Below are 12,819 nucleotides of genomic sequence, written 5' to 3' on the forward strand. Positions count from 1 at the left end.
TCTAATAAATATATGTAGTCCCAATTAAATTAAACTATCTTTCATGGATGTGCTTTATTTGAGTTTGGGCTACTTGTATTTATTAGATGGAAATCCTGCTCCTAATTGAATTGAGTTCATCCAGTGAGTCTTTTTTTTTTTTTTGAGTGTGTGTGCATGCATAGTTGCATAATTGTTGGACTTTGTGTGTAAAATACAGGCAATAGCCTTTTTTTTTTTTCACAATAGTACCCCTTTAAGATGTGTGTTTGTGGCAGAGTGTGGAGAAAGCCTGCAGGACAGCATCGGAAACTTCTCATCCCCTGGTTTCCCCAATGGCTATGAAGCATACATCCACTGTGTCTGGAGGATTTCTGTCACGCCTGGTGAGAAGGTGAATGGCAATGAATCAAGAAGGGAAAAACAGTAATAAGGACACAAAAATAAATTTATGTAATTGACATCAGCATATGTCATCTTAACATGTTGCTGCTGTAAATGTCAGGTTGCATTCCGCAGGAAACCAAGTGCATGAAGTAGAGCATTTAAAATTCCAGTTTCCGGCCTGTTGCCACACAGCATGATCACGGCTTATGAGGCACGGCCCACATTGTTGTACCTGTTGTACTCCAGAGATATAAAAGTTGTTCTGTTATATGAGGATTTTTTTTTTCTTAATAAAGGGAGGTCAAAGCATTTCTAGACAGCAGACTGGAGGTTCCTGAGATACGTAATGTTACTGCGTTGCCTGTTTTTGGTTCTCTCCCTCTTTATTTATTTATTTTTTACTAAGTAATAGTACTTGTGGGTATGAAGACCCTAAGGGGTATGGCAACCTGACATTTGCTCTCAATGACCTTGACCTTCACCTAAATGACTGACTTCTGGTTGACCTTTTCAAGGAAATTCTAGAATCCATCAAGCTGTGTTCCACAGTTTTTTCCAAACTGGTTTGAAAATTAAATACCTTAATCTTTGGTAAATTCTTTCAGGGCAGTGTCATGGTCAACCTTCAGTGTCATACTAAGTTTTGTAGAAATCAGCAAAAGGACCTGGGAGGCGTTGACCAAAATGCAAACAGGTTGACGTGACTTTTCAATCAATCAATCAATCAATCAATTTTTTTATATAGCGCCAAATCACAACAAACAGTTGCCCCAAGGCGCTTTTGACTCCAGTGATTGACTTTAGGCAAATTTGACCTTGCTGGGCAATTCTGGAACCCACCACCATCTGGTGGTTGGCTCTCACTGCGGTATTGTATCACTTCCTGTTCCGGAGCACAGCGGTGTTTTGCTGTATCTGTTAGCTGTTTAATCTGCGCAGTTAGATTGATCTAGTTAACTAGATAACAGTTTGTTTCACAGTGTAATCTTCACGTGCCTTAACTAAAGCACTCCCTCTGCTGAATCACCTCTAAATTATTTACACATTATTCACTTTGTGTATTTTTAGGAATCCGCTAGCTTAGCGCAGCTACTAGCTCTTAGCCGGTTTAGCATGGCGGCTTCTCCTGTCTCTCCCGCACTTTTCTGCTCTGGGTGTGAAATGTTTAGTTATTCCTCGGCCTCCTTTAGCAGTAATGGTACTTGTAATAAGTGTAGCTTATTCGTAGCTTTGGAGGCCAGGCTGGGCGAATTGGAGACTCGGCTCCGCACCGTGGAAAATTCTACAGCTAGCCAGGCCCCTGTAGTCGGTGCGGACCAAGGTAGCTTAGCCGCCGTTAGTTCCCTTCCAGCAGATCCCGAGCAGCCGGGAAAGCAGGCCGAATGGGTGACTGTGAGGAGGAAGCGTAGCCCTAAACAGAATCCCCGTGTACACCGCCAACCCGTTCACATTTCTAATCGTTTTTCCCCACTCGGCGACACACCCGCCGAGGATCAAACTCTGGTTATTGGCGACTCTGTTTTGAGAAATGTGAAGTTAACGACACCAGCAACCATAGTCAATTGTCTTCCAGGGGCCAGAGCAGGCGACATTGAAGGAAATTTGAAACTGCTGGCTAAGGCTAAGCGTAAATTTGGTAAGATTGTAATTCACGTCGGCAGTAATGACACCCGGTTACGCCAATCGGAGGTCACTAAAATTAACATGAATCGGTGTGTAACTTTGCAAAACAATGTCGGACTCTGTAGTTTTCTCTGGGCCCCTCCCCAATCGGACCGGGAGTGACATGTTTAGCCGCATGTTCTTCTTGAATTGCTGGCTGTCTGAGTGGTGTCCAAAAAATGAGGTGGGCTTCATAGATAATTGGCAAAGCTTCTGGGGAAAACCTGGTCTTGTTAGGAGAGACGGCATCCATCCCACTTTGGATGGAGCAGCTCTCATTTCTAGAAATCTGGCCAATTTTCTTAAATCCTCCAAACCATGACTATCCAGGGTTGGGACCGGAAGCAGAGTTGTAGTCTTACACACCTCTCTGCAGCTTCTCTCCCCCTGCCATCCCCTCATTACCCCATCCCCGTAGAGACGGTGCCTGCTCCCAGACCACCAATAACCAGCAAAAATCTATTTAAGCATAAAAATTCAAAAAGAAAAAATAATATAGCACCTTCAGCTGCACCACAGACTAAAACAGTTAAATGTGGTCTATTAAACATTAGGTCTCTCTCTAAGTCACTGTTGGTAAATGATATAATAATTGATCAACATATTGATTTATTCTGCCTTACAGAAACCTGGTTACAGCAGGATGAATATGTTAGTTTAAATGAGTCAACACCCCCGAGTCACACTAACTGCCAGAATGCTCGTAGCACGGGCCGAGGCGGAGGATTAGCAGCAATCTTCCATTCCAGCTTATTAATTAATCAAAAACCCAGACAGAGCTTTAATTCATTTGAAAGCTTGACTCTTAGTCTTGTCCATCCAAATTGGAAGTCCCAAAAACCAGTTTTATTTGTTATTATCTATCGTCCACCTGGTCGTTACTGTGAGTTTCTCTGTGAATTTTCAGACCTTTTGTCTGACTTAGTGCTTAGCTCAGATAAGATAATTATAGTGGGCGATTTTAACATCCACACAGATGCTGAAAATGACAGCCTCAGCACTGCATTTAATCTATTATTAGACTCAATTGGCTTTGCTCAGAATGTAAATGAGTCCACCCACCACTTTAATCATATCTTAGATCTTGTTCTGACTTATGGTATGGAAATTGAAGACTTAACAGTATTCCCTGAAAACTCCCTTCTGTCTGATCATTTCTTAATAACATTTACATTTACTCTGATGGACTACCCAGCAGTGGGAATAAGTTTCATTACACTAGAAGTCTTTCAAGAAAGCACTGTAACTAGGTTTAAGGATATGATTCCTTCTTTATGTTCTCTAATGCCATATACCAACACAGTGCAGAGTAGCTACCTAAACTCTGTAAGTGAGATAGAGTATCTCGTCAATAGTTTTACATCCTCATTGAAGACAACTTTGGATGCTGTAGCTCCTCTGAAAAAGAGAGCTTTAAATCAGAGGTGCCTGACTCCGTGGTATAACTCACAAACTCGCAGCTTAAAGCAGATAACCCGTAAGTTGGAGAGGAAATGGCATCTCACTAATTTAGAAGATCTTCACTTAGCCTGGAAAAAGAGTCTGTTGCTCTATAAAAAAGCCCTCCGTAAAGCTAGGACATCTTACTACTCATCACTAATTGAAGAAAATAAGAACAACCCCAGGTTTCTTTTTAGCACTGTAGCCAGGCTGACAGAGTCAGAGCTCTATTGAGCCGAGTATTCCTTTAACTTTAACTAGTAATGACTTCATGACTTTCTTTGCTAATAAAATTTTAACTATCAGAGAAAAAATTACTCATAACCATCCCAAAGACGTATCGTTATCTTTGGCTGCTTTCAGTGATGCCGGTATTTGGTTAGACTCTTTCTCTCCGATTGTTCTGTCTGAGTTATTTTCATTAGTTACTTCATCCAAACCATCAACATGTCTATTAGACCCCATTCCTACCAGGCTGCTCAAGGAAGCCCTACCATTATTTAATGCTTCAATCTTAAATATGATCAATCTATCTTTATTAGTTGGCTATGTACCACAGGCTTTAAGGTGGCAGTAATTAAACCATTACTTAAAAAGCCATCACTTGACCCAGCTATCTTAGCTAATTATAGGCCAATCTCCAACCTTCCTTTTCTCTCAAAAATTCTTGAAAGGGTAGTTGTAAAACAGCTAACTGATCATCTGCAGAGGAATGGTCTATTTGAAGAGTTTCAGTCAGGTTTTAGAATTCATCATAGTACAGAAACAGCATTAGTGAAGGTTACAAATTATCTTCTTATGGCCTCAGACAGTGGACTCATGTCTGTGCTTGTTCTGTTAGACCTCAGTGCTGCTTTTTGATACTGTTGACCATAAAAAAATTTTTATTACAGAGATTAGAGCATGCCATAGGTATTAAAGGCACTGTGCTGCGGTGGTTTGAATCATATTTATCTAATAGATTACAATTTGTTCATGTAAATGGGGAATCTTGTTCACAGACTAAGGTTAATTATGGAGTTCCACAAGGTTCTGTTCTAGGACCAATTTTATTCACTTTATACATGCTTCCCTTAGGCAGTATTAGACGGCATTGCTTAAATTTTCATTGTTACGCAGATGATACCCAGCTTTATCTATCCATGAAGCCAGAGGACACACACCAATTAGCTAAACTGCAGGATTGTCTTACAGACATAAGACATGGATGACCTCTAATTTCCTGCTTTTAAACTCAGATAAAACTGAAGTTATTGTACTTGGCCCCACAAATCTTAGAAACATGGTGTCTAACCAGATCCTTACTCTGGATGGCATTACCCTGACCTCTAGTAATACTGTGAGAAATCTTGGAGTCATTTTTGATCAGGATATGTCATTCAATGTGCATATTAAACAAATATGTAGGACTACTTTTTTGCATTTACGCAATATCTCTAAAATTAGAAAGGTCTTGTCTCAGAGTGATGCTGAAAAACTAATTCATGCATTTATTTCCTCTAGGCTGGACTATTGTAATTCATTATTATCAGGTTGTCCTAAAAGTTCCCTGAAAAGCCTTCAGTTAATTCATAATGCTGCAGCTAGAGTACTAACCGGGGACTAGAAGGAGAGAGCATATCTCACCCATATTGGCCTCTCTTCATTGGCTTCCTGTTAATTCTAGAATAGAATTTAAAATTCTTCTTCTTACTTATAAGGTTTTGAATAATCAGGTCCCATCTTATCTTAGGGACCTCATAGTACCATATCACTCCAATAGAGCGCTTCGCTCTCAGACTGCAGGCTTACTTGTAGTTCCTAGGGTTTGTAAGAGTAGAATGGGAGGCAGAGCCTTCAGCTTTCAGGCTCCTCTCCTGTGGAACCAGCTCCCAATTCAGATCAGGGAGACAGACACCCTCTCTACTTTTAAGATTAGGCTTAAAACTTTCCTTTTTGCTAAAGCTTATAGTTAGGGCTGGATCAGGTGACCCTGAACCATCCCTTAGTTATGCTGCTATAGACTTAGACTGCTGGGGGGTTCCCATGATGCACTGAGTGTTTCTTTCTCTTTTTGCTCTGTATGCACCACTCTGCATTTAATCATTAGTGATTGATCTGTGCTCCCCTCCACAGCATGTCTTTTTCCTGGTTCTCTCCCTCAGCCCCAACCAGTCCCAGCAGAAGACTGCCCCTCCCTGAGCCTGGTTCTGCTGGAGGTTTCTTCCTGTTAAAAGGGAGTTTTTCCTTCCCGCTGTCGCCAAGTGCTTGCTCACAGGGGGTCGTTTTGACCGTTGGGGTTTTTACATAATTATTGTATGGCCTTGCCTTACAATATAAAGCGCCTTGGTGCAACTGTTTGTTGTGATTTGGCGCTATATAAATAAAATTGATTGATTGATTGATTGATGTGTGGCATGTTTGGTGGACATTGGTGTAAAATATAATACGTATATATATTGACCTTGTCCTTTGCCAAAATGAGCCTTTTAGTACTGAAATACTGAAAATGTGTCCTCCCACCCGCCCGGACGTATCTGTGTAATCTAATTGTTGTAATCCAAAGACGGCTCTCATTGAAAAATATCACAGTATTCTTTTGAAATCATCTCCATGCATGCTGATGGTTGCATGAAAGTTGACGTCAAACTTGACAGCAGATCTTCACTGCAGACACTAACGGTTCTCCTCGTACTCCCGTTTCTTTCAGATTGTTCTGAACTTTACCTCCATGGATCTGTTCAGGAGCCACTTGTGCTGGTACGACCACGTGGAGGTTCGAGACGGCTTCTGGAGGAAAGCTCCTCTGAAAGGTCTACGCTTCCACCGTGTCCTCCCGGTACAGTTCTGAACTGATCACCGGTGCTGAAATGTCTCATTTTATCCCGATAGGTCGTTTTTGTGGAGACGAACTTCCAGATCCCATTGTGTCTACCGACAGCCGACTGTGGGTTGAATTCAGAAGTAGCAGCAACTGGGTGGGGAAGGGTTTTTCGGCCGTTTATGAAGGTAAGTCAGCCAGGTGGAGCAGTGGTTCGAACCTGTCTGTCGATTTAGAGGAACTTATTTTACGAAAAGTTAGAATTTCCTCCTCCCTTTCAAATAACTGCAGCAATTTAAACTTTGTATGTAAAATCTTATTATACGTCTTGACTTTTTGTCATTTGTGTCAATTATGTCTGTGATTTTATCTATTTATTTTTAAAATTTTGTACAAAGAGAAGCTGATAACACATGGCATACCCTGTGGCCAAGATGTTTTGGAACATTTCTCATTCAGTTGGGCATTTCTAAGTATTAAATTAAACACACGGCACTTTGCCACTGATTCACACTGGATCTAATGCAAAAGATTGCTAGTAGAAATAAATGCAAAATGCTGTTGTGTGGTAAGAAGACGTTGTTGTTAATCCTGTGCAGCCATCTGTGGGGGGAGTAGGTGATGCGGGACAGCGGCCAGATCCAATCACCTAATTATCCAGATGACTACCAGTCCAACAAAGCATGTGTGTGGACAATCACAGTCCCAGACGGTTTCAGTGTCGGCCTCTCCTTTCAATCATTTGAGGTAAAATCATCTTTTACTCATCAGATTCTTGATCTGCAGGTTGGTTTTTGATGCAACTGCCTGTCGTTTCTTTGATGCACGTTTTCTGCAGAACTGATAGTGGTTTTTAATTACGTCCACCAAGGACGGAATAAAATCATCGGCGTTTATTTATTTATTTCTGTGTGTCCATCTGTTAGCATGATTACATCAAAACTACTGCACGGATTTTGACAACATTTTCACCATAGATAGATATTAGACCAAGGAAGAGTCCATTAAATTTTGGAGGTGATCTGGATGGGGATTCTGGATCAAGATTCACTTTATATTGGGTTTGAAGGACTACTGTTAGGATTGTGTCAAAACTACTGCACGGATTGTGACGACATTTTCACACAGATCCATATTAGGCCATGGAAGACTCCATTAAATTTTGGAGGTGATCCAGATTCTGTATCAAGATTTCACTTTATATAGGCTTTGAAGGACTATGTCAAAACTACTTCACAGATTCTCACCAAATTTCCACCACGGATATATATTAGTGCATGGAAGATTCCACTGAATTTTGGAGGTGATCCGGATTGGCGGACATCAGAAATCTCTGATTGCCCTTGTTTGGAAGTGTGGCATCTCTTGGCCACTGTACAACTCTTGTAAATTGTCAAACATGTTTAGTCGTACAAGGCAAAACAGTTTAAACAAAGTTGGGACATAGTTGAGTGGCACTGTGAAAACATTAGTTCATATTTTACAGTAAATTAGATTAAAATTATATTTTGCACTATATGACCCCCTTACAGTACATGATCATATAGGTTGTACCATCTGTGATTGTGACTTTTTATGTTGCTATATGTCCAGTTTTCACTGACACACATACTCACAAGCTTTTGTGTCTCTCTGTGCGCTTTAACTGCAGATTGAGAGACATGACAGCTGCGCCTATGACTACCTGGAGGTGAGGGACGGCCCATCGGAGAGCAGCCCTCTTCTGGGTCGCTTCTGTGGCTACGCCAAACCGGATGACATGAAAAGCAGCTCCAGCCTGCTCTGGCTCAAGTTTGAATCTGACGGCTCGATCAACAAAGCTGGCTTTACAGCCAACTTTTTTAAAGGTACCAATAGAATTTGAGTAACACCAAAAGCTCTTCTCGTGTCCAGCTGTGTGTCCAGATGTTAAACTGATTCCACTGGCTGCTCTTTGGCAGAAGTGGACGAGTGCTCCCGACCTGACAACGGGCACTGCGAGCAGCGCTGTTTGAACACGCTGGGTAGCTACAGGTGCACCTGCGATCCAGGATATGAGCTGGTGTCGGACAAACGCAGCTGTGAGGGTGAGTGAGGAGGGCTGTAGAGGGCCGATCCGTTAAAGGGGTCACAGTGTGCAAAATCTGTTCGTCTACGTTTTGCAGTTAAAAGCGGTTCAGTTTTAATGTTAAACATCCCCAGTGTCTGAGCAAACAGAAATGACCCTGCCTTCAGGATAATATAGAAAATTTGTTTTAAACGTCACAGAAGTCCATATCTGAGGTTGAACTCTCTCTGTGCTACATGCTCACAGGCACTGTGGATGAGATTGTGAGGGGAGGTGGAGCAGTGACATTTTATCATTTCAAGCAACGGGTGCAGAAATGAGCAACTTCACAGAGACTTTGAGCAACTTCCTGAAAAGGAAGTTGCTTTGCTATCCAATGCTGCTGGAACCTCAATTTGCCTGAGGGTGTCTTCCCAAGGGAATAATAAAGCTCTATCTAATCTAAAATATAACGCTGATAATTTTTGGTGTAGCTGTAGATTTGGGATCACGTTTCAATAAATCAGCGGGTAGAGGGGTCAGCTTCGTCACTTCATCTGTTTATGGATGGCACATCTGAAAAACTACATGACAGATTTTGATAACAGTATTGTCCTGTTTCAGGGAAAAGTTTATATTTGATGGTGATCTTACTTTATAGCAGTTAGCACTATCATATGCAGCTGTAGTCTATGCTAACAGTTATTAATCACTGTTAATGACTATGTATGCTAACCACAAGTAATGCTAGCAGACGCTCTCAACCGCAGTTATGCTAACACACGACTGCACATGCTAATTCATGAACTACTTGCGTTTATCTATTGCATTTTAACATTCTTATCTCACTAAAACCTAAGGGGGAAGGTGAGAATTCACTCTTTTGCTTCCTTCAAAATTGCTTCCGTGTGACATCACAAATATCAGATTTCCTCCTGTGTTGGATTTAGAAGGTAATAATTGGTTGTAATAGGCGTTCTCTGTGGATCTTGTAGCTCACTGATCTATGGATGTATCTACTGGAATTAAATGTCAATTAAATAAATGGATGAAAATACAACACTGAAAATTTTAAGAACGTTTCTCTGGTGTACTGTGGCAGTCTCCTCTGTGGCCACCAGAGGGCAGTGTCACCTCATTGTAACTTCTACTTGAACAGTTTTTGATTCATAACAGAAAAAGAATGTTCATTAACCTACTCTGTACTGTTGAATCCTTCCTGATTTTATAGCATTTCCTGCCTTTATTCTTATTAATCTTTTTTAAAGCATTTATAAACAATTTCTAATGTTATTAATGTGTTGTTCCATTCTTGTCACTGAACTTCACACTTTCTCTCATCAGCAGCTGCCTGTGGCGGCTTTGTCACCAAGCTGAATGGTTCCTTCACTTCACCTGAGTGGCCCAAAGAATACCCACCCAACAAGAACTGCGTGTGGCAGCTGGTGGTGCCGGTCCACTATCGCATCACGCTAGTGTTCGACGTATTCGAGATTGAAGGGAATGAGGTTATACCTCCTGCTGGAATAGACTGTGCTTCTTAAAGTTGTTGCGTTTTCAAAGACCAGAAGTATTTCTGTATCCCACCCACCTCCAGGTGTGCAAGTATGATTACGTGGAGGTGCGCAGCGGGTTGAGCTTCGACTCCAAGCTCCACGGGAAATTCTGTGGAGCAGAGAAACCCGAGGTCATCACCTCCCAACTCAACAACGTGAGGGTTGAGTTCAAGTCCGACAACACGGTGTCAAAGAGAGGCTTCAAAGCTCACTTCTTTTCTGGTAAGTCACGAAGCATCAGAATCAGAAGACTTTATTAATCCCAAAGGAATAAGAGATGCACATAGATGTACTGATGAGATACAGTAAGGCAGGGATGGAACAGGTATTGTGAGGATGAATGGCAGAGAGAGGAGTGAAAGATGGTTGTGTCTGAATTTGAGTGTCCAAGAAAAAAGGTGGTTTCCCAAAGCAGTGAGGGCGTTGCAGACAAACCCTCTGTTGTGCTACAAATGGATACAATAACCAGAAAGTAAGACGATACTGCAGTTTCAGAAACATTTGTATGGTTCTTCGTTCAAAGACTCCTCTGAGGTCCTCCTCTAGACCTGCTGTATCCATGTAGGTTGACCCCAGAATTGCCCTTAAGGGATTTGTTTTGGCAGTGGTGAAGGTCATTGCAGTCAAGTTTTTATACCCCGATTTGTATTGAATTGGGCACACATATGGGGGTGGGTTTGGGACTTGCTCAACAAGCTCAAATTTGTCAAAGATCAGCCAATGAGGGCAAGGTTATGTCTGCCAGCTGTTTGGTCCTTTACTCCAAACAGGTCCTTGCATTGATTTCCAACAACCTTGATATGTGGACGCCCGTCAACCCCAAAATTGTCATTTTTAAAGGGTTAGTTTTGGTAAAGGTCAAGGTCATTCTGGTCAAAGGTCAAAATTTTTTTAATGCTCACTCCAGTTTCCATCAAACTTGGTACATGTATGTTGGTGTGTATTGGAATTGTCATAAGCGACATCAAATTTACCAAAGGTCGGTCATTGGGGTCAACGTCATTTGGTCAAAATTTAAGATTTTTCCATTCTATTTTTCACCAGAGTTGGTACACATATGAAGGTTCCTTCTGGAATTGCCCAGGAGAGGTTACATTTGCCAAATGTCAATCATTGGGGTCAAGGTCATGTCTATTGAAATTGACAAAACAGTTCTCTTGTTATTTGTACCTGTAGATATCACTTCTCTCCGGTTTCCTCCATGCAGGCGGGTTAGATTAATGGGGTGACTTTAAATTGACCGTAGGTGTGCGTGTGAATGTGTTTGTCTCTATGTAGCCCCACAATAAACTGGCGTCTTCTCCAGGATGCACCACTCATCTTTGTACTTAATCCACTTAATCCAAACACAACTTTGCCACTTATTCATAATATTAGGATGCCTGGATCTTTCCTATAGTTCCAATTAAAAACCAATAATGACTAAAATGAAAAAAATCTAAGTGATTGGAAGCATCAAGGGGGAACTGAAGTTGGGGTGACATATGATAAAATATTTTAGGTCGTCTCGCTCGTGTGCCACTTGGCAATGAAGAACACAATACGCCACACAACACACATTTCATATTTACATCTTCAGCAAAGGAATCTGCAATTGTATGTGTTTCAACTTTCTCAACAGACATAGACGAGTGCTCCGAGGAAAACGGAGGCTGCCAGCATGAGTGTGTGAACACGTTTGGAAGCTACAGCTGTCGGTGCCGTCGTGGCTTCATGCTGCATGATAACAAGCATGACTGCAAGGAAGGTAGTTGTTGTTGTTTTTCTTTCCCCATTCTGCCACTGTGCACAGTTTCTCCAGCCATAGCCACAGAAGCCTGTAACTTATTTAGATTTGTCATGAGTGTGTTTGTGGCTTCTCTCACTAGTCTTCCTCTTGCACACTCACCCAGTTTTGGGAACTGCCTACCCCAGACAGGTTCATCACACAGTACCATAGTGTTTGTATTTAAATAATATTTTTTTAATTTAGTTTATTTGGAACTCTTAAAAGAAACAGACAAAATATGTATGCAGGGAAAAAGACATCGAAACTACATAATCATAAATATGTAATAAAAAATAGAATTAATAGTCGGCAATCTGAATTAAATTACATATGTAAATTAAGTCCAGGATATTTAATAACATGGAAATGTTTGTGTATCCATCTGTCTTAAATAAATAAAAATCATTTTTCTTTTAAGGACTGTGAGATTGATTTAGCTGTTATGCATTTCAGGATTTCGTTTTTTACCCAAGGCCATCAAATATGGCCATCAGGTATTGTGAAGACTTTGCATCCGTCCGTCCATCAGTCTGTCCTTCTGTCTGTGCTCAGCATAACTCTAGTCTTATTACTCTGAGTCTTCAAATTCACAAGGAACATTCTTGAGACACAGACCTTGGACAAGTTCAAAGATGGCTGACCTTGACCTATTTTAAAAGGTTAAAAAGCCGCGTTCTGTTTCATTCTGTTCCATTTCTTTTTTTTTTTCTTTTTTTTTTTGAGGGGCGGGGGTGACAGCCAATCAGAGTAGAGTGGCACCGTGACGTCAGTGGCTGGTCTAGCTAGCTGTAAATAGAACCTTTTTGCCATATATTATGTAAAAGCTAGTGAGAAATAAACACTTCTAAAATTGAAAACACTGTTTTTGTAATCGGTTAACACCTCTGGAGTGATTTACAAAACATTTCACGCCGTTAGTGTGGACATTAACTTCCGCCAAGTCAAAGCAAACTTTTGCTCTTGTCAAAAGCTCATGCATGCACACATGCACACCCTCCTGGAGACGCCGGTAAAATGTAAATAAAGTATTGTTTATGATTGCTTGATTGATAGAGAGGCTTGATTGAACATGTACAAATTGTAAATAAGACAATCGGATCTTAATGAATGTAAATAACAATAAATGTATAATATATACGTACTTTGCACTGGGATACCAATTAAACAATTGCAAATTATAAAGAAGACAATGCTCATATGG

The 12,819-nt window shown here is 41.0% G+C and overlaps 1 protein-coding gene across 1 annotated transcript in view; it reads left to right on the forward strand.

Moving 5' to 3' along the window:
- Window positions 1–12,819, forward strand: part of LOC117528925 (bone morphogenetic protein 1-like) — a 32,916-nt gene that overhangs the window by 15,793 nt on the left and 4,304 nt on the right. Inside the window, 10 exon segments of the mRNA XM_034191551.1 lie at window positions 258–373; window positions 6,158–6,260; window positions 6,340–6,456; window positions 6,868–6,884; window positions 6,887–7,015; window positions 7,920–8,115; window positions 8,209–8,334; window positions 9,642–9,802; window positions 9,892–10,072; window positions 11,472–11,597. Of these exon segments, the coding sequence (XP_034047442.1) occupies window positions 258–373; window positions 6,158–6,260; window positions 6,340–6,456; window positions 6,868–6,884; window positions 6,887–7,015; window positions 7,920–8,115; window positions 8,209–8,334; window positions 9,642–9,802; window positions 9,892–10,072; window positions 11,472–11,597 (1,272 nt within the window).

This window comes from Thalassophryne amazonica, chromosome 17 (genome assembly GCF_902500255.1).
Source record: "Thalassophryne amazonica chromosome 17, fThaAma1.1, whole genome shotgun sequence".
In the NCBI taxonomy this organism is placed as follows: domain Eukaryota; kingdom Metazoa; phylum Chordata; class Actinopteri; order Batrachoidiformes; family Batrachoididae; genus Thalassophryne; species Thalassophryne amazonica.